Here is a 22,575-nt window from a genome sequence, read left to right as displayed (position 1 = left end):
TTATTTTACCCGATGAACAAGCGTTTTGCAAGTTAGCCTGTTTACACTAACAGATAATTAAGAAACTAGAGTTTTTATGAATGCTTTTTCACTATTATTTTTCAGGATACATGCAGCTTAATTCAAGATCCACCACCACCCCTCCAACATAATGTAACCGGGAATATGTCTTTCTTCCAAAGACGCAAAATGACATTTTGCGTGTAAAGATGCTTCATACAAAAATCAATATCAGGAATTCAGGAAAATAGTATCCCGTGTTTTTTATATCCATTAAAATATAAAACAGAAGTGCCTTATTAAGGCTGTGTACACAGGATGCAGATTTAGTGCAGTTCTGCAGCGTTTTTTTCTGCTGCAGAACTGCACTGTGATTTACAGTACAATGTAAATCAATGTGAAAAAAAAAAGCTGTGCACATGGTGCAGAAAAATCCGTGCAGAAACGCTGCAGATTTCCAAGAAGTGCATATCACTTCTTTTGTGCAGAACTGCAGCGTTTCTGCACCCATTGACTCCCATTTTGTGGGTCAAATCCGCATAAAAACTGCAGATGTAAATACCATCTGCAGATTTTATGCGGATTTGGGTGTCAAAACCGCAGCAGAAGGAAGTGACGTCAGTGATGTGGAGGAAGTGTGTGGGCGGAGTGTAGCGAAAATGGAGTCGTATGGTAGAAATGGTATGTATAGTGTCTTGTGTGTGTGTGTCTGTCTGTGTGTCTGTCAGTAGCGACTCATTGTAGTCATTCGTCGGGTGGGACTACTTCTCCCATCGAAATGTGATGATGGGAGAGTTGTCCCATCGTCAGGCGACTGACTACAATGGGTTAAAAACACAAACACACATGTAACATGTAGTACATACTCACCACATACGTCCCTGAAGGCCACCATCCACGATCATCCTTGTCCCAAAATAAAGGACATCCCACGACGTCCTCCGGTGATACACTGCAGGAGTTAATCGCTACTGCAGTGTATCGGAGCTGCCCGTTCTTTTCCTGGAGTTAAATGAACTCCGGGAGCTCACTTTACGGCAATTGAACTGCCGTGAAATCTCTCACGCAGCAGTGCCGTAAAGCTAGAGACCCGGAGTTCATTGAACTCCGGTAAACTTGCGCGCATGCGCAGGCACACTGCAGGAGCTTTAGCTCCTGTCATTGTGTTTGTGCAGCCGTGGAAAGCAGTCACGTCTCCTAGTGTGACTGTTCTCCATGGCAGATCGTCGAGGGGCACTCGATATTAATGGACTATGTCGGAAAAGACTACAGATCATCAAGGGATTTGTAAGTATGGTAAAATGTAGAATATTAAAATACTTTTTCCTGTGTCTTTTTTTTTGTGTTCAGTAATTTGGGGTTAATAATGGATAGGTGTCTTATAGACGCCTCTCCATTATTAACTGGGGTTAACGTCACCTTACAATGTCAAGGTGACGTTAACCCCTTATTACCCCATATCCCACCGCTACACGGGAGTGGGAAGAGAGAGTCTAAGCGCCAGATTTGGCGCATCTTAGAGATGCGCCATTTCTGGGGCGGCTGCGGGCTGGTAGTTGTAGCCGGGGGGGGGGGGGGGGGGGCAATATCCATGGCCCCTCTCTAGGCTATGAATATCATCCCGTAGCTGTCTGCGTAGCCTTTCTGGCTATAAAATATAGGGGGACCCTATGTCATTTTTTTCTGGGGTCCTCCTATTTTAATAGCCAGTAAGGCCACGCAGACAGCTGTGGGCTGATATTCATAGCCTGGGAAGATTAACCCCTTCCCTGGCTACAAATTAGCAGCCTGCAGTCGCTGGCTTTCCCTTTCTGGACATGAAAATTGGGCGGGAGCCTATGCCAATTTTTTTTGAGGGGTTAATAATGGATAGACGTCTTATAGACGCCTCTCCATTATTAACTGGGGTTAACGTCACCTTACAATGTCAAGGTGACGTTAAACCCTTATTACCCCACTAGATGGTGGCCCGATTGTAACGCATTGGGTATTCTAGAATATGCATGTCCACGTAATATATTGCCCAGCCATGTAGTATATTGGCCAGTCAGGTAGTATATTGCCCAGCTACGTAGTAGATTGCCCAGCCACGTATGTCACAGGTTAAAAAATATAAAAAACATTATATACTCACCTTCCTCCGCCTTGGACTAGGAAATGACTGGGAAATGACATCACGTAAATATATATATATTTTTTTAAACTTTTATCTCTTTATTTAGCTTTAAAAAGCTGACAAATCAGCATAAAAAACGCATAAAAAAACGCACTACAAAACTGCACCAAAACTGCACTGCAAAAAAACGCACTAAAAACGCACGAAAAACGCATGAAAAACGCAGGAATTGTCAGCTGCGTTTTCTGCCAGAAGACGCAGTGTGCACGTAGCCTAAATGTTATTTTACCAGTTTTGGAAGCCAAATTAGTTTGTCAACATAGCACACATATTATGAGAGCAAATATTTCAATAAAGCATATTCAATAGAAAATTACATCTGATCAATGAGTCCCACCAACCTAGGAACAACCTGAAAAGGCCGTGTAGAGCCAAGTGCTAAAACAAAGTGCCTAGCAACATTGGATAGATAAATGTATCCTGCCCTTAGGTGGATAACTTGGAAAATTCCATACCGGTACTGCCTGAGAGCGTAGCAATGCCATATCAAATGTATAAACCTGCACCAGGGTACTGGCAACATAGAATGTCCTCTTCTTTTGGCTTCGTTTTAACTAGGGCCTTTGGGGTGTAATACACCCCGTGAAATTTTGTCAAATTTTGTGAATCGCACTTTATGAAACATTTCCAATATTTCTATGTACGTTCAACCATTGTCTCTCCTCCATTCTACTAATGTCCATTTCACACTTCCTCTAGCTAATAAATTCAAGCTCTCTACTATATCCATGGAAAATAAAATTATACATGCACACTATTTCTTATGAGTATTACAGCTGATTAAATACTAATACCATTGATGCCTGGTTATGGTTGGATGCAATTGATATTATCTAAAAAAAATATCCCATATTAGTTTGCACCCTTATGCCATCTCAATGCTAAAAAACTTTTTCCATAAAACCCAGCTTTTAGTTAATGCAGAACTAGAGTGAACACTCCTCGGCCCAACTGACTTGATTCCAAAATTGAAAGATACAGCTCCTCTTTTCTACTGTCCTTTAAATGGAGTTCATCTTCCCTACAAATTAGTTCCCCAATAAAGCTAAATTATTTAGTTTCCGTTGATTCTTGCAGCTTTGCAGCTATAAAACACCCCTGAAAAAAAAATGTAAGACCTGCCCTCCTTCTCTTTTATTAAATATTTCACCTTCATTCTAACCCTCTTACGGCCCAAAGCTAGTTCATTAGTTTTTACATAAAACATAAGGCAGTTGTGATAAAATTACCAATCCTGTCTAACCTAGATAGCGGTAACGAACCTCAAATTTTTATTGTATCTCCAATCTTTTGGACCACTGGTAAGACATTCAGGGTTAAAAACCTCCCAACATCTAATTACCAAGATATTCAGAACTCAAAAATGATTTAGATTTAATTTTTTTTTTCAACTCTGCCGATGAGCGATTACTACCATCATCAAGTGAAGTAACACCAACTTCCCCCAATTAATTACCAAGCCATCATAGGAACCAAAGGGCTTCAACTGCATGAATATTTTTAAGAAGAGTGTTACAAGTATCCTTTATACAAAATATACATCCGCATCTTATTCCCTCTCCACCACAACTACACCAAATTTTTAATTGCCAGAGGTTCAATGAACATAGCAAACAGGAATGCGACAAGGGAGCCACCCTGTTACGTACCTCTGGATAAACTAATTGATTCAGAAACTTCCATGTCAATTTATACTCTGGCCCATGGAGAACTATGCAACAATTGTGTCCAGTGCTAAGAATTCCCACTAACTACACATTTTTAATATATTAGATAATCTTTACTAAACATTTCAAAAAAACATACAAAAAATTAAACCCCACACACTTTACCCCTCCTACTTCTTCCTTCCAAACCAACGTCCAAATGCTGCTGTTGATAAAAGAATACAAAGATACCCGTATAAACATTGGCGAATACATAAAAACAACACCCTATTATACCAGTTAGGGCACTTATGCTAACAACTATTTATGAAGAGAATCACACATTACCGTAATCACCTAATCTGCTCATAGTTCAAAACATTCTAGACCACGTTACTGTCCAGATTTACTCTTTCCAGCCAGGGTGCCCAAATTTCTGATATGTCCTCCTTTTCTGGTAAACATATTTCTCAAGACGTACAGTGTTATTCAAAGCTATTATTACCTCTCCAACAATTGGAGAATAAGAATTTTTCGAATACGAAGCTACATTTCCCCGAGCCTGATGCAGTATACCTGCAATAACCAATCGGTGATTTTCAATCGCAGGAAGTTCAGCTGTGTAGCCAAGAACACAAATTAAGGGTTCCAAAGGAATCTGACAATCATACACTGAGTTAATAAGATCTATAATGTCTCTGAAATACCTCAGATGTGGGCAATTCCACATTAAATGTATTAAATCTGCCACCATCATATTACATTTCCAACATTGTGAATCTGATTTTACCCTCATTTTAAATAACAGAAGTGTACTATATACCCTATGAACTAAGAATAAATGGGAGTCTACCTGACTCGCTAACAAACACCCTAGGAATATCCTGCTCTATATGTTCCCATGTCTCATTGTATACGGGGCCGCCGACATCTTTCCGCCATCTCTCTTTTAGGAGACGGGTTCTCCTCTCAGTCTAGATTCCAATAAACATCTATATATATATAAGAGGCATCGTGATTACTCGCTAATCCAGCCCCCTGCACAGTAGCTCCACCCCCACATCACCACACATAATCCCGCCCCCCACCACATTACCACACATAATCCCACTTCCCCACCACTTTACCACACATAATCTCACCCCCCCCACACATAATCCCGCCCCCACCACATTACCACACATAATACCGCCCCCCCACATCACCATGCATAATCCCGCCCCCTACCACATCACTACACATAATCCCGCCCCCACCACATTACCACACAATCCCGCCCCCACATCACCACACATAATCCCGCCCCCCACCACATTACCACAGATAATCCCGCCCCCCACCACATTACCACACATAATCCCACCACCCCACATTACCACACATAATCCCGCCCCCCCACATTACCACACATAATCCCGCCCACCCACATTACCACACGAGGCTCCGTCCACACATTACCACACGAGGCTTCGGCTTCGTCCCCACACATTACCACACGAGGCTCCGTCCCCCATTACCACACGAGGCTCCGTCCCCCCACATTACCACACGAGGCTCCGTCCCCCCACATTACCACACGAGGCTCCGTCCACACACATTACCACACGAGGCTCCGTTCACACACACTACCACACGAGGCTCAGTCCCCACACATTACCACATGAGGCTCCGTCCCCACACATTACCACACGAGGCTCCGTCCACACACATTACCACATGAGGCTCCGTTCCCCCACATTACCACACGATACTCCGTTCCCCCACATTACCACACGATGCTCCGTTCCCCCATATTACCACACGAGGCTCCGTCCCCCCACATTACCACACGAGGCTGCGTCCCCCCACATTACCACACGAGGCTCCGTCCACACACATTACCACACAAGGCTCCGTTCCCCCACATTACCACACGATGCTCCGTCCCCCCACATTACCACACGATGCTCCGTCCCCCCACATTACCACACGAGGCTCCTGAGCGTGCCGAGCGTTAGCTGGCTGGAAACAGCTAGTTTATAATATACAGAGATTGCTCCTTTTGTGTCTCCCCAAGACACCACCATTTCCAGGAAAGGGGCAGACACCACTGGGGTCAATACATTACATTTGGCTTGAACTGCACAGGCATGCCTGAGTTTTAAATATTGGAAAAACCATTGTTCGGTAAGTCAAAGTCTTGCCCGAGTATCTCAAATGTTTTAAAATACCCCTCATTATACAATTGGGTTATTGTGCAGGTTCCCAAAGATCAAACTCTGTTAGTTTATCAAGTTCTAAGTAGTTTGAGTTTTTCCAAATCAATAAATATTTAATGACACCTATTATTTTAAGTACCATACATCTTTGGCTTTTCTTCCAATTTCCATCCATACCAAGCCTTGTCACGGGAGTTGGTGTTAGTGCCATCAAAAATCTTCCAGAGTCCAACATTTGAACCAATTTGTATCTCTTTAGCACCCATCTCAGCATGGTCATTAAGGTGGTAGGTGTCACATTTTCTCTGTTCCAGCCTCATAGATGTTGCAATTGCAAAGAAACATAATATAGAAAGGGATCTGGTATTGCTAAACCACCATTGGTTTTAGGCTTTTGTAACTTAATCCTAGGATTCCCCTTCTTCCATATAAAATCACGAAAAACACTGTCACTTTTATAGAAATTACGCTTAGGCAGCCAGATGGACATTAATAATAATAATAATTTTTATTTATATAGCGCCAACATATTCCGCAGCACTTTACAATTACGCGGGGCATGTACAGACAATAAATTCAGTACAAGTTAAGACAATTTAAATAGTGACATTAGGAGTGAGGTCCCTGCTCGCAAGCTTACAATCTACAAGGAAATGGGGGGACACAATAGGTGAAAAGTGCTTGTTATTTCCGGTCTGGCAATTATAATAAATAGGGATTTTCATATAAAGCTGCATGATCCGGTTATCAGCCCGTGTGTTTAAGTGCAATAGTCAAGTATCAAGTGCAGTTATCATGTGCATGGAGGGTGTGGAGACAGATGAATAGTAGGGTGCAGATTCACATGCAGATAATATTTTGAAGGATTGGAAGGAGGGAACAGGGTGAAGTTAGTTTACTGAGTAGTTGATGTGGTAGGCTTGTTTGAAGTGATGGGTTTTTAAAGCGCGCTTGAATAGGTAGGAGCTAGGTATCAGTCTGACCGTCTGGGGAAATGCATTCCAGAGAGCTGGCGCAGCACGAGAGAAGTCTTGGAGACGGAGGTGCGAGGTTCGGAATACGGGGGATGTTAGTCTTAGGTCATTTGTAGAATGCAGGGCACGTGTAGGGCGATAGACAGAGATGAGAGAGGAGATATAAGGCGGTGCAGATCTGTGGAGAGCTTTGTGGGTGAGAGAGATGAGTTTATACTGGACCCTGTAGCGAATGGGTAGCCAGTGTAATGACTGGCACAAGATGGAGGCATCGATGAAGCGGCTGGACAGAAATATGACTCTGGCTGCAGCATTCAAGATGGATTGGAGAGGAGAAAGTTTGGTAAGAGGGAGATCGATCAGAAGAGAGTTGCAGTAGTCCAGACGAGAATGAATAAGCGACAGTAAGCGTCTTAGCAGTTTCAACGGTGAGAAAAGGTCGGATTCTGGAGATGTTTTTAAGATGCAGGTGACAAGAGCGAGTGAGTGATCGGATATTGGGAGTAAAGGAAAGTTCAGAGTCGAATATGACCCCAAGACAGCGGGCATGCAGCTTGGGAGTTATGGTTGAACCCTCCAGGGTAATTTCGATGTTGGGTAGAGAGAGGTTAGTAGAAGGGAGAAACACAAGAAGTTCCGTTTTGGAGAGATTTAGTTTCAGGTAGAGGGAGGACATGATGTTAGAGACAGCAGACAGACAATCCTTGGTATTTTGAATTAGGGTAGGGGTGATGTCGGGGGAAGAAGTGTATAATTGGGTGTCATCAGCATAGAGATGATACTGGAACCCAAATCTGCTGATTGTTTGTCCAATAGGAGACATGTAAAGAGAGAAAAGGAGGGGGCCTAGGACTGAGCCCTGCGGAACCCCGATAGTAAGGGGACGAGGAGAGGAAGAGGAGCCGGCAAAAGATACAGTGAAGGAGCGGTCAGAGAGGTAGGAGGAGAACCAGGAGAGGGCTGTGTCCTTGAGGCCTATAGAGCGCAGCATAGTGAGGAGGAGCTGGTGATCCACAGTGTCAAATGCGGCAGAAAGATCCAGGAGAATCAGCAGAGAGCAATGACCTTTGGATTTAGCTGTTATTAGATTATTAGAGACTTTAGTGAGGGCAGTTTCAGTGGAGTGTAAAGAGCGGAAACCAGATTGTAAGGGGTCAAGAAGAGAGTTATCCGAGAGATAGCGGATTAGACGGGAGTGGACCAAGCGTTCCAGGAGTTTAGAGATGAAGGAAAGGTTAGAGACAGGTCTGTAGTTATGCAGAATATAGAGAGTTTTTGGCATAAGAACCATTTTAATTAGGTTGGCTCTCCTGATTGCAGCCATCGGGAGTTTATGCATTGGTTTTTTGTTGGAATCTGACTAGCATTAGTAATATATTTAGCGTTTCACAATCCGTCAAACTTTCACTGATTTGAATTCCCAAAATATTTAAATGAAGTCACTACTTTTAGTTGACCTCAGAATTCTTTATATGCAGATGGCTTTGGGCCTAGGATCATAAGAGAAGATTCATTCCAAATAATTTTAAGACCTGAAAGGGTTCCAAAATAATTTATTATTATTAAAATTGCCTCCTTTAATGAATTGGGCAAATTACTTAGAAACAGTAACATATTGTCCTCATAAAGAGTGACTTTTTCAATTAAAGAACCATATTTAAACCCCTTCACTAATATTGATATTCTCAATGCTTCTGCCAAAGGCTCAATTGCTATTGATAATAAGAGTAGAGTAAGGGGGAACATTCATCATTCCCCTGTGCAAAAAAAAAAAAAAGACCCGGATATCAACCAATTTACTTTAGCCTATGGAGTAGAGTATAGCAACTTATCCCATGCAATGAATCTCTCACCAAAACCCATATTTGACATCACCATGCATAAGTATTCCCACTCTACACTGTCCATCACCTTGGCTGCGCAGAGTGACACCACTGCCTCAGAACTGCTGTACTCTGAAGGTATTTGCATATTTAAATATAGGCATCTCATACTGATTGCAGTCGAGTTATCCCAGTGGGAATAGGGAAGCACAGACAGCCTCAATGATTACAGCACCATTTTTACCCAGGTAAAGGGCTCATTGGCCCTTTATTGCTCTTGTACTTTGGTTATTTTGGTGAAAAGTTACAGGATCGTCCTTGGAGTGCCTTTTATAGGGGTATTATATCAACGCAGAGCGGAGAGATTTACTGCACTTGCACATCGCAGCCCCTGCATTTCTTTTGCCTCCTTTACTTATAGCATCTTTAACAGGAAGCAGTATCACAGGTTCTTTCATAGTACCGTCTCCTAGCCCATTAGCACTGGCTGGCACCTTTACATTGCACAATATCGACCATATTACTGGTAGCTTTTACTTTTTTGCTTCTTTCAGTGGATCCCAGTGGGTTCTCTTACTGCCTATCCCTGTTTTTTGATCCCATCACCTCTGACACTGCTTTATTACTGTGTTTTCTTCCCCTTTTTTTGGCGGTTCATTGCCCTGTCTTTTTTAATTATTTTGTCTTTTATCTCTATCTAATATATAAAGCTGAATGTGTGTGTGTGTGTATGTATGTATGTCCGGGATTGGCATCTGAACCGTAGCAGCTACAGCCACAAAATTTTGCACAGTCACACGTCTGGACCCCGAGAGCGTCATAGGCTATGTTGTGAGGTGAAATTTTAACCCCGCGCTTTCCAATTCACCAAACAATTTTGCCCCTATCTACATAATGGGGAAAAAGTGAAAGGAAAAGTGTTGGAGGCGTCGCAGCTACAGGCACAAAATTTTGCACAGTCACACGTCTGGACCCTGAGAGCGTCAAAGCTATATTGTGAGGTGAAATTTTAACCCCGCGCTTTCCAAGTCACCAAACAATTTTGCCCCTATCTACATAATGGGGAAAAAATGAAAGGAAAAGTGTTGGAGGCAAATTAACAGCTGCCAGATGTGAACAAGGGGGACTTAAAGAATGACAGCGATGGCACCAAAGAGTATATACTGTACAGTTGCTAAGGTGGGGCCCCAACATGGGATAATCACACCACCACGGGGATATGAACACACACACAAAATGCGCCACACACTACCACGTGCTCGAACACATATACCACCCTCAGTGCACATTTCACCACACATACACCAACCTCGCCACATAAAAGTAGAAACACAAAAGTCGCCGCTCAAAACTCGCCACGCGCAAAACTCTCCACATGCAAAACTCGCCACACGTGCAAAACTCGCCACACGCAAAACTTGCACACGCAGAAAAATTGCCACACGCAGAAAAATTGCCACATGCACAAAAGTTGCAACACATGCAAAAGTTGCCTCACACAAAACTTGCACATACTCAAAAGGCACCACACATAAAACTCGCCACGCGCAAAACTCGCCATGCGCAAAACTTGCTGCACACAACTTGCTACACTAACCTGTCACATGCAACTCGACACACAAAAAGTTGCTACACGCATGTCGCCACACAAAACTCATCTCACAAAAGTCCCTACATGCATGTCGCCACACGCAACTCAACACACACAACTTGACACACGAAACTCGCCCTAAAACACACACAAGTCTGGTATCCTTCAAAAATAAAAATCTGATTAATAAGCAGACAAACTACAAGAGCAACAAATGTACCATATAGGAATCCGGCAGCTGTCAGTCACATGACCAGTCTATTATGTGTATGTGTGAGCTAATATATACTGCCAGGGGGTGGGCTTACTGTTGGCTGGGGATTTATCAGGCTGCCATTTTAGCTTACAAATACTGAGGTAAAAATACTGACCAAATAACGTGTGAACGAGGGCTAATACAGGAGGAGATGGCATACAGCTATATACTATATACAGGAGATGACACACAGGTATATACTATTTACAGGGGAGATGACACACAGGTATATACTATATACAGGAGGAGATGACACACAGATATATACTATATACAGGAGAGATGACACACAGGTATATACTATATAGAGGAGGAGATGACATACAGGTACATACTACATACAGGAGGAGATGACATACAGGTATATACTATATACAGGAGGAGATGACACACAGGTATATACTATATACAGGAGCAGATTACCTACAGGTATATAGTATATACAGGAGGAGATGACACAGGTATATGCTATGTATAGGAGGAGATGACATACAGGTATATACTATATACAGGAGATGACACACAGATATATACTATATATAGGTGAGATGACACACAGGTATATACTATATACAGGAGATTACATACAGGTATATCTAATATATAAAGCTGAATGTGTGTATGTATGTATGTGTGTATGTCCGGGATTGGCATCTGTACCGTCGCAGCTACAGCCACAAAATTTTGCACAGTCACACGTCTGGACCCCGAGAGCGTCATAGGCTATGTTGTGAGGTGAAATTTTAACCCCGCGCGTTCCAATTCACCAAACAATTTTGCTCCTATCTACATAATGGGGAAAAAGTGAAGGGAAAAGTGTTGGAGGAAAATTGACAGCTGCCAGATGTGAACAATGAGGACTTAAAGAATGAGAGCGATGGCGACAAAGAGTATATACCGTACAGTTGCTAAGGTGGGGCCCCGACATGGGATACTCACCACACACGGGGATATGAACACAAACACAAAATGCGCCACACACTACCACGTGCTTGAACACATATACCACCCTCAGCACACATTTCACCACACACACACACCAACCTCGCCACATAAAAGTCGAAACACAAAAGTCAAAAACTCACCTCATGCAAAACTTGCACACACAGAAAAATTGCCACATGTACAAAAGTTGCACCACATGCAAAAGTTGCCTCACACAAAACTTGCACATACTCAAAATGCACCACACATAAAACTCGCCACGCGCAAAACTCGCCATGCACAAATCTTGCTGCACACAACTTGCTACACTAACCTGTCACATGCAACTCAACACACAAAATGTTGCTACACGCATGTCGCCACACAAAACTCATCTCACAAAAGTCGCTACATGCATGTCGCCACACGCAACTCAACACACACAACTTGACACATAAAACTCGCCCTAAAACACACACAAGTCTGGTATTGTCCTTCAAAAATAAAAATCTGATTAATAAGCAAACTACAAGAGCAACAAATGTACCATATAGGAAATACGGCAGCTGTCAGTCACATGACCTGTCTATTATGTGTATGTGTGAGCTAATATATACTGCCAGGGGGGAGGGCTTCCTGTTGGCTGGGGATTTATCAGGCTGCCAATAGCAACCAATCACAGCTCAGCTTCTATTTTGCTACAGTTAATTAACCTGAGCTCTGATTGGTTAATATAGGCAACAAAGACATTCTCAGTATAACAAAGCTAATATATGTTGTGAAATGCTTCTATTTGCTTAGTTTTTGCCTTTTAATAATTACATTTCTATCTATTTGTTTTGTGGTTTTTGTGTGCAGAATAAATTTTTGTTAACACATTCTATTTTGCTAACAGCAGTCATTAACCCGGGCGAAGCCGGGTAGTACAGCTAGTATTATATAAAAATGATCTTTTATCTCATCATTTGTGAGTTGGAGTCGCTTCCTGTCTAGCGACAATGGACCGCATTAGACCATGTTGATTTATGACTTTAGAATCATGAATAACGTAACAAAATCACAAAAAAAAGAAGTCCACATTATGCACTCATCTTACACATATCAAGGTGTTGACTGCCTTATCTGGGTGTCCCGAAGGCGTCTCTCCTTCTGATCCATCTATGCAAGTGTGTCGTTCGGCGTTTTGAAAAAGAAGGTGGAGTTCATTGCTGCCATCCTAAGCCTTGCAGGCTATAACATTTAGTAAAGCAATTTTAATCGGCGGAGCCTCCGTTTAATGTCCAGGAATTGGGCTCTTTTTTTCCGGCACCTCAGCCGAATAATCGGGAAATAAAGAGATCTTGTGCCCGTCCACTGATAAGACAGAAGTATTTCTCGCCATACAGAGTATTAAATTCCTCTCTTTGAGGTGTAGGATCTTTATGAGCACTGTATGTGGGGGGCTACCTGGATAAAGTGGGCTAGTTGGAACACAATGGGCAAGTTTTGTAGCAAAAAGTGGGTTCAGATTATCTTTCCCAAATGTTTTTAGAATCCAGTCCTCAAAGAATTCAGTGGGCTTATTTCCCTCCGCTTTCTCAGGTGCCCCCAACAAAAACGTATATTATTCCGGCATAGCTGGTTCTCCAGATCATCCTGTTTCGCTCAGAAAATTTCTAGGATTCTACCATGGTTATGTACGTCCTTTTTCATAGGTAAGAGCATATCATCCATTTCACTCACTCTTTCCTCTCATTCAATGTTTTTTTTCAGCCTGTTTCCTTAAATCATGTCTCACAATGGTCACACCTTCCTCTTAAAATAAAAATTAAACAAAAATCACAAGATGGATTTTATCAACCAAGGTATCATTGTAATCAGTATAACAGCGCCGACCTGACAGTGTCTGTAGGTTACTGTGCACAATCCTGCTGACAGGTTCCCTTTAATGCACCCCACTTGGTATACAATATTATTCAGAGATTTACTGCATATCTCTATTGCTGACATTACGCCAGTGAGAGTAGGCTCCTTAGTGATAGAGTCTTAACTGCTGAGAATGTTCATTTTGAGAGGTTCTCCTCTGAGGCTCCATCCCTCATCCAGGGAAGTGGGTCTGGCGAACTGCTACAACTTAGCTGCAGCTTCTTTTTGATGCATGGCAGCCCGCCCAGGTTTCACTGCGGGTGCAGACGCCACGTCACCATCTTGAATCTCCTGCTCAGCACACTTAGATATCCTCTGTCTCATCATTTTCGCCCCTCAGCACCAGAAAAGGGGACTGGAACGCACTGCTGTCACCGGTAAGTAGACAGAGTATGCCCAACCTATGAATATTTTGACTAACAACCTTACTGGGCATAAACTCATTTTGGTCTGGAAGAGTAATTGTGTGAAGACATTGAAGATATTTCTAATTAATATTTGGCAAGACTGATGCAGCAGGATTTTGGATACATAGATAAGTTTTCTGAGTTTCCAATCCTAAAGCAAAATCGTCTGAACAAAAGTGAACAAACTCATGCTCAAACTGTCCTCATTACTATTTGTGTATCTTTGTTTTTCTGTATTTAGTTACAGGAAATAATACATATCTTTTTACAGTTTAAAAAGGAGTTTCTCACCCCAAATTTACACAAAGTAACCACATAGAATTGTAGGAGATGGAGCAACAATAATTTTTTATTATTTTTGCTATTAAATTTGTTCCTCCGTTGCCCCCCCAAAAAACTTTATTGTAATAAGCAACTGAAGATGCTCAGTGCACCCTTGGTGTGACTGAATTCTTAGGTACTCCGTTCCACTTACTTATTTTGATTACTGCCACTCCTAAGTTGATTGACAGTTCTGGCTTGCCTATAGCCAGTGAGGTCTTAGGATAAAGCTCAGTTACATGATCACGGTTCCTGTGCAGGAGAGAGAACACAAATCACTCTCTCCTCGCTTCTGACAGTACTTGTCACCTCTATTATGGCTTCAGTGGAGGAGAGAACAAAAATCCCTCTCTCGCTTCTGACATCACTTGTCACCTCTATTATGACTTCAGTGGGGGAGAGAGCCAACGGCAGACTTAGCACCTTCATATGCTTATTACAATAAGGTTGGTTTTTAGGGACAACAGACGAACAGATTTACGGTATGTTGCTCCATCTCCTACAACGCTATGTGGTTAGTTTAAAGGGTAAATTTGGAATGACAAATTCCCTTTAAATCAGAAGATGGTGCTGACAAATAGCAGGATGTCAAGACTACTTAGACCTTTTCATTAGGTATAACTTAACACAGTATGTGAAGAATCACATATTTATACACAACAGCACATGGGAACAGGGCAGTAAATTAGACAATGATGTAAAGCCAGGGGCGTAACTAGTAGGTACTTGGATTGCAGTCGAACCTTGGCCCTGTAGCGTAAGGCAGCCCAAAAGGTCCCTTTGGCCCATATGAGAAGTCCTATAGTATTAAAGTCCTGTGATATTTGGGGGCCCTGATAGAGGTTTTGCACTGGGCTCATTAGTTTTTAGTTACGTCACTGTGTAAAGTAGAAATATCAGTATGAGCAGAAAGGGACAGTTGTAGCAGGAAATATTGGAGTAGTTCATAGAATATGGCCGTTTTAAGAAGATCTGGTCCTTGGTTGTGAGCTTGCAGTTAGTCAGTGCAGATATGCAGCGAACATTTATAAGTTGCGAAAATACTTGGGTGCTGTAAGGCAATATTATTCAGGATCTGTATTTGTTCTCTAAATAAATGTGAGGGGGGGGTTGAAGATTCCCACTCCACACCTGCTTACCTGTGTAAACATAAAAGATGTTATCGGTGTTTTAGCCCCTAGATGGCAGCGGTTTGCGGATTCATACGACTGTCACCTGTATGTCAGCAGGCACACAGGGAGATAACCAGTTTGAGCCGCCCCAAGCGACAGTTGGAAAACTGAAGGATGACTGAGAGTGACAGGCGGCCATCTTGAAGTGCAGTTAGAGAGAGACAGATGTGACAGGAGTACAGGAGAGTTAAGATGAAAGGGTGTGTGCAGTGTGCTAGGAGCTGGTCAGATTACTGAGGAAAGGTGCAACTGTTCCGGTGATTCCTGTCAGAGAAGAAGAATCACATCGGGGAGACGACTACGGTTGGATACAGAGTTAGATTCCACCCATAGCATCGGCTGTGACATGAATGGCCTTCTGCTAGCCTGTCAGGCAAAAACTGCGCTCCAGGTGACAAGCCCGGGATCCACTCCACAGTCTCCAAGCTAAACGGCCATTGGGACGATTAGGCCGCTACTTCTGTGTTCAGATAGCGGCCGGTAAATCCTGAACTCAGGCCCCACCACAGGGATCCTGTGGGTGCACGCACGCAGACTTTACAGAGAGTTTGGGGCCAAACCGAAATTCTCAACTAGAGACATTGTTTGCTAAGAGGGCTGTGTGAACCTTAGCTAGATATTCCCCTCAGTGAGTGAGCTTGTGTATAGATAGTATAACAGAATTGTAATTTTAGAGAATTGCTAAGTTTGTGAATGTCTGTGCTGCATGGGCCGCCTCATGCACTCATCTAATTACACCCTTGCTCTGAGTAACTCGGTTACCGCATTAGGTCCCTTTCACACATCAGTTTTTTGCCGTCAGTCACAATCCGTTGGCTCGACGGATCCATCACAGATTGTGAAAAACTGATGCGACGGATCTGTTTTTTCGACGGATCTGACTAGGGGGGCTGGCTAAATGATCCTAAAAAAATCGGAGCATGCTCAGTAAAAAAAAAAAACGGAATCCGTCGCCGGATTCTGTCATTTGACGGATCCGGCGCCCATAGGCTTCCATTCTAGCAAACGACGGACAGCGACAGATCCGACGCTGTCTGTTTTTTCGACGTAGACAAAAAAAAGTTACTTTGTCCTGTCGTCTCTGGCCGCCAGACAGACAATTTTCGACCCGGCAAACGACGGATGAAACGTGAGGCCATCCATTACTAATACAAGTCTATGAGAAAAAAACGGATCCGGCGGCATCAGTTGCCAGATCCGTTTTTTGCAAAATTCAACGGATTGCGACTGATAGCAAAAAACTGATGTGTGAAAGGGGCCTTAGGAAGACCCACAAGTCAGGCAAATTTTAGTGTACCCGATAGAACATACTGGGCCTATCTGTTGTGCAGCGCAGGGGTCCTAGCTGACCCGGGCTAGGTTTAACTGTGTTACTTTCTTGCGTTTCCGGGGTAACACAGTTTTCGTTATTAGTAAAAAGTTGTTCCTTGACAAATTGTTTGGTCATGCTCTTTGTCCTCGGCCTGCTGTATTCTGGGAGAGACCACCCCGGCACACGGTCTACATAAAGGTATAGTTTTAACACTGTATAACAGTATTATTTCAGCAATGTTATTATACATTGTTGTACTGTACTATACAACTGCATTAGTAACATGCCCTTTATGGGGTTTTTAGCATTACAAGGCAAAGTGTTATTGATCATTTTCTATGGGAATCATTATTTCTGCACTAAAGTTAGTACTGTGCTAGCATTATAAATTATCATATAAAAGCAGTACATTGACTAAATGGGAGTGCATCCATTCTATGCCTGAATACAGCAGTTTGAGCAGCAGCGAGAATAAGAATATGGCACAATAAATTATATGACTTCAGGATAAAAAAATACAAAGATACAAAAACTGGACACATTGTAAAGAAAGTGATATATGTGATAGAGTAGCATCACAAGAGAGGAATAAGGCCTAAGATTATGATTTTTTGTAGTTGTTACTGTATGATCTTTGTTCTTGAAATTATCTAAACATTATCTATAAACGTTATCTATAATGTTAGTTTAAAGCAAATATCGGATTGCTGTCTTAATCTTAAGCATCATGTGGAATCAGAAACTATTGGCAAGAATTACCACTCAACAATTGCCAATTGGCTATATGCAAGCTGATTGATGGTCATTTAATAGCCTGCTTAAAGGCGGACCACATCTTCACGATGACAGAACAATCATTATTACAGTCATTCTGTGAGCATAGAATAACATTGCTCTCGGCAGCACATTGTCCTGTTTACACAGGACAGTGTGCTGCCAATGATGATTTTTTAAGTGAGCTTAAAAATCCTTTCACCAGACGAACTAGCGTTTTGCTCGTTTGTCAGGGTGTTTACACAGGCCGATTATTGGGAAATTAGTGTTCAAGAGGATAATTGTACCCCTTAAATGTCCAGCATAAATGCACCCTTCGTTTGAATTGGAAGTTTGAGAGCAAAATGTTTGACATTGGCCTAGGAAGAAGTACTATAGTGCACAATATGTAGAACATTTGCTAATATTCACCTGTTTGTACCTCCTCCTTTTCTCCATTTAGATGTATTTGGTTGTACAAACAAGCAATGCAATTATAAAGAAAGACATGAGCAGCAGAGAGCACCACAAAACTAATGTAGTGCATGGCCTCCAGACGCCAACTATCCTCTCGTAACAGCAATGCGACATTAAAAGATGGAAGTGTCATCCAAAATCCATGATTCTTCTTTTCACCCGCTGCAATGTTTCAGCTTACGGTGGAGGCTTTATCAAAGCAGATACAGAGGATTAAGTGGTCAACACCAAGAACCATAGGACTATATAAATTTGGGAAGAGGTGAGGGCGTAATGCTTCATGTATGGATGAAATAGAAGGATATATATGTGATCTGTACAATGACATGTGTGGGGTGTTGTTACCTGCGCAGAAGATACGCCAATACCTGCGCCAGGTCAACGTTCTCCTCGTCATCATCATCCCGTAGCCCACGCGATCCTGAGTTGTTGCGGGAGCCTCTTGGCGAATCCCCTGACGATCCTCCTCCACCCGCACTGCTGCTACTGCGTGTTCCCATCCTCCATTCCCCTGTACACCATAAAAGCCTTAATAAAACAGCCTTTATCACACAGAAAAAAGACAAAAATCAACATAACAGACATATATTTCTGCTGGCGTTTTTGTTTATGGACCTTGTATTTCTCAACGTTTCTCTTTCAGTGCACTCATAAATAACATATTTACATCAGAAAGATATCTAATGAAAAGCAAGTATTAAATTGGTAGTCTATAACCTGGAAAGCCATTTTAATATTAAGTACACCCCCTTATAAAAAAAAAAAAAACAGACTCACCTCTCGAATCAACGCAAATCCAGCAATGTTGGCTCCAGTTCTGTAGGGTTTTTTTTCACGTGACATTGTTATGTCATGTTAGGCCTACAGCCAATTAGCAGCCGCTACTAGCCTGACACTGAGCTCTTGGATGAATGGTCGGACAGGCATAAGAAGTAAGAATACAGCAGCCCCATACCAGCCGCTGATTAGCTGCTGGGTCTATGATGACTACTTAATTTGAAAAGAGGTTCTCCGGATAGTGAACAATCCTTTTAATTATGGAACAAGTGAAACTAACTGATATTAATAAACATAGTAAAGAAACAATGCAGTTAGTTATATACCAACACCTATAGATCTGAAACAACTTAAAGGGAACCTGTCACCCCAAAAATCGAAGGTGAGCTAAGGCCACCGGCATCAGGGGCTTATCTACAGCATTCTGTGATGCTGTAGATAAGCTTCCGATGGATCCTGAAAGATGAGAAAAAGAGGTTAGATTATACTCACCCAGGGGCGGTCCCGCTGTGGTTCTGGTCCGATGGGCGTCGCGGTCCAGGGCCTCACATCTTCATAGGATCACGTCCTCTTCTTGTCTTCACGCTGCGGCTCCGGCGCAGGTGTACTTTGTCTGTCCTGTTGAGGGCAGAGCAAAGTACTGCAGTGCGCAGGCGCCGGAAAAGGTCAGAGAGGCCCAGCACCTGCGCACTGCAGTACTTTGCTCTGCCCTCAACAGGACAGACAAAGTACGTCTGCACCACAGCCGCAGCGTGAAGACAAGAAGAGGATGTCATCGTAAGAAGATGGGAGGCCCCGGACTGCGACACCCATCGGACCAGAACAGAACCGGGACCGCACCTGGGTGAGTATAATCTAACCTCTTTTTCTCATCTTTCAGGATACATCGGGGGCTTATCTACAGCATTATAGAATGCTGTAGATAATCCCCTGATGCCGGTGGGCTTAGCTCACCTTCGATTTTGGGTGTGACAGGTTCCGTTTAAAAAGGTTTATTTAGCCCCATAGTGAGTGTTTTGGTCCTAGAATATTACTTGGCTTATTTTGTACCAGAAATATGAGCCAAAATTTGATGGAAGGGCGCTATTAAGCCATGCCTTTCCAGCTAAACCATGCCCCGTGTCAAGCGAGAAGAGCAGAGAACGTGTGTAAAATACATAACTGTGGTGGAAAGCCATGCAAAGGTATCTAAACAAGTTTTTTTTTTTGAGTGGATTTATTCTACAAACGCCTAAAAAACACTTCATTTCTATTTTAAGACCACTTTGCTGATAATATGTTCACTATTTTGAGCATTTTTTTTCCATTTCAGGTTTTGAACAAGTCCTGGTAAAAAAAAAAAAGAAAATACTTGTCAAGTCTGTGAATTGGCTCCTGATGGGAAAAAGTTCTAAACTAGGCAGTGTCCAATTAAAGAGCAAAAAACAAACAAAAACCCTTACCAACCTTTTCCTAAAGCAATTGTCACAAGAAAACTTTAAGGCCCCGTCTCACTTAGCGATTTACCAACGATCACGACCAGCGATATGACCTGGCCGTGATCGTTGGTAAGTCGCTGTGTGGTCGCTGGGGAGCTGTCACACAGACCGCTCTCCCCAGCGACCAACGATCAGGGGAACGAGTTCGGCATCGTTGAAACTGTCTTCAACGATGCCGAAGTCCCCCTGCAGCACCCGGGTAACCAGGGTAAACATCGGGTTACTAAGCGCAGGGCCGCACTTAGTAACCCGATGTTTACCCTGGTTACCAAAAAAAACAAACACTACATACTCGCCTTTCGGTGTCCAGGTCCCTTGCCGTCTGCTTCCTGCTCTGACTGAGTGCCGCCGTACAGTGAGAGCAGAGCGCAGCGGTGACGTCACTGCTGTGCTCTCACTTCTCACTGTACGGCCGGCAGTCAGTGAGAGCAGGAAGCAGACGGCAAGGGACCTGACGGACATCAGAAGGCGAGTATGTATTGTTTGTTTTTTTTTACATTTACGCTGGTAACCAGGGTAAACATCGGGTTACTAAGCGCGGCCCTGCGCTTAGTAACCCGATGTTTACCCTGGTTACCAGTGACGACATCGCTGGATCGGTGTCACACACACCGATTCAGCAATGTCAGCGGGGCCTCAACGACCAAAAAAAGGTCCAGGCCATTCCGACACGACCAGCGATCTCGCAGCAGGGGCCTGATCGCTGGTACGTGTCACACATAGCGAGATCGCTATGGAGGTCGCTGTTGCGTCACAAAACTTGTGACTCAGCAGCGATCTCGCTAGCGATCTCGCTATGTGAGACGGGGCCTTTAGTTTGTAACAGATACAAAAAAAACCTTCCATGTACACATACCCTAAGACAACATTACATTTTTTCAGAACTTTGATGCCATAAAAGCTCTAGAGGAACATTTACTCATTGGCCCTGATTTATCAAAAAGCTTTTACTCCCCCAAAAATGGCATAAAAGCTTTGAAAAGGTGCGCCAAAGTTTTACTATTCTTTCTGTTTTAATGCCAGTTTCTACCAGCTGGAAGAAGTCAAAATGGAACGGGTGCGCAGCAGGGGTGTGACGTCACAGATTGTCTAATTCATCACGAGCTGTGGAGTTCTGTATGCAAGAAATCCTGAAACCCTGACAGAGGCGCTTGCCACTCATAAGAGGCTCCAGATTCATGAAGAGGAGTGCACCTCTTCATTAATCAGAAGCGGCTTGACTCAACTCTGCTCCTTCACCAAGACTGGCAAGAAAATAACTGCTCTGGATGAATATGAGACATAATTTAGCAGTTTTCTACTGTAACTGGCATCCATTTAGATATCAATTTCACAGACCCACGAACTACAAAAGAGAGAACCCTTCAATCCTTATAATGCCATAACATAAAGGACTTAGGCTAAATTGCCGCGGCAATTCTGCAACTCTCTGCCGTGGGTATAACGCATGCAGAATTGGCATGCATATTCCTGCTAAACACTAGCGTTTTGCAAGCATAATTAGCTTGCAGAATGCTAGCGTTTTCCAAGCGATCTCTTCATCGCTTGGAAAAACTGATTGACAGGTTGGTCACACTTGTCAAACATAGTGTTTGACTAGCGTGACCAACTTTTTACTATTGATGCTGCCTATGCAGCATCAATAGTAAAAAGATATATTGTTAAAAATAATAAAAATAAAAAATCGTCATATTCTCACCTTCCGGCGTCCCCCGCAGCCTTCACGATCCTCGCGATGCTCCCGTTCCCAGTGATGCCTCGCGACAATGACCCCAGATGACGTAGCATAACGCGAGACCCACGTCATCACAGGTCATTGTCGCAAGGCATCACTGGGAATGGGAGCTGCCGGGAGCATAGCTAAGGCCTGGCCTGGATCCGGGGCCGCCAGAAGGTGAGTATATAACTATTTTTTATTTTAATTCTTTTTTTTTTTTTAACAGGCATATGGTTCTCAGGGCCTGGAGGAGAGTCTCCTCTCCTCCACACCCAGGTACCTTCCGCACATGATCCGCTTACTTTGTGCATGGTGGACATAGCGCCTTGCAGGAAGTAAGTGGATCAATGCATTCCTATGTGTGCAGAATCGCCGCAATTCCGCACAAAGAATGTGCATGCTACGTATTTTTCCGCAATGCGATTCCGCTGTGGAAAAACACGCAGCATTAGCACAACATTATGGAATCCCACTGAATTCAATGGGCTGTGTTGTGTATACATTTTCGCTGCGAAAGACGCATACAATCCGCAACAGATTGCGGATTAGGCTTAGGAATTTCTGGTGCGGATTCTGTCTCTCCTGGCAGAAAACGCACCAGCGGTCTTTTGTGCGGTTCCGAAGCGTTTTTTTGTGCGTTTTTGCTGCGGTTTTCTTGCGGATTTGCT

At 43.1% G+C, this 22,575-nt stretch overlaps 1 protein-coding gene across 4 annotated transcripts in view; it reads right to left on the bottom strand.

Annotated features, from left to right (window-relative positions):
* The window catches only part of DCAF11 (DDB1 and CUL4 associated factor 11), a 59,151-nt gene that overhangs the window by 25,563 nt on the left and 11,013 nt on the right, over window positions 1-22,575 (bottom strand). For 2 of the 4 annotated variants that reach the window (XM_077299458.1, XM_077299461.1), the window contains exon 2: window positions 18,304-18,446. In XM_077299458.1, coding sequence (XP_077155573.1) covers window positions 18,304-18,338 — 35 coding nt within the window. In that variant the 5' untranslated portion in view covers window positions 18,339-18,446. Of the gene's footprint in view, window positions 1-18,280; window positions 18,447-22,575 lie in introns of all 4 variants that reach the window. The other 2 variants (XM_077299449.1, XM_077299454.1) reach the window with 1 other exon arrangement.

Source organism: Ranitomeya variabilis, chromosome 1, assembly GCF_051348905.1.
Source record: "Ranitomeya variabilis isolate aRanVar5 chromosome 1, aRanVar5.hap1, whole genome shotgun sequence".
Lineage (NCBI taxonomy): Eukaryota > Metazoa > Chordata > Amphibia > Anura > Dendrobatidae > Ranitomeya > Ranitomeya variabilis.
Note: the sequence above shows the minus strand (reverse complement) of the source record. Positions and strands in the feature narration are given on the sequence as shown.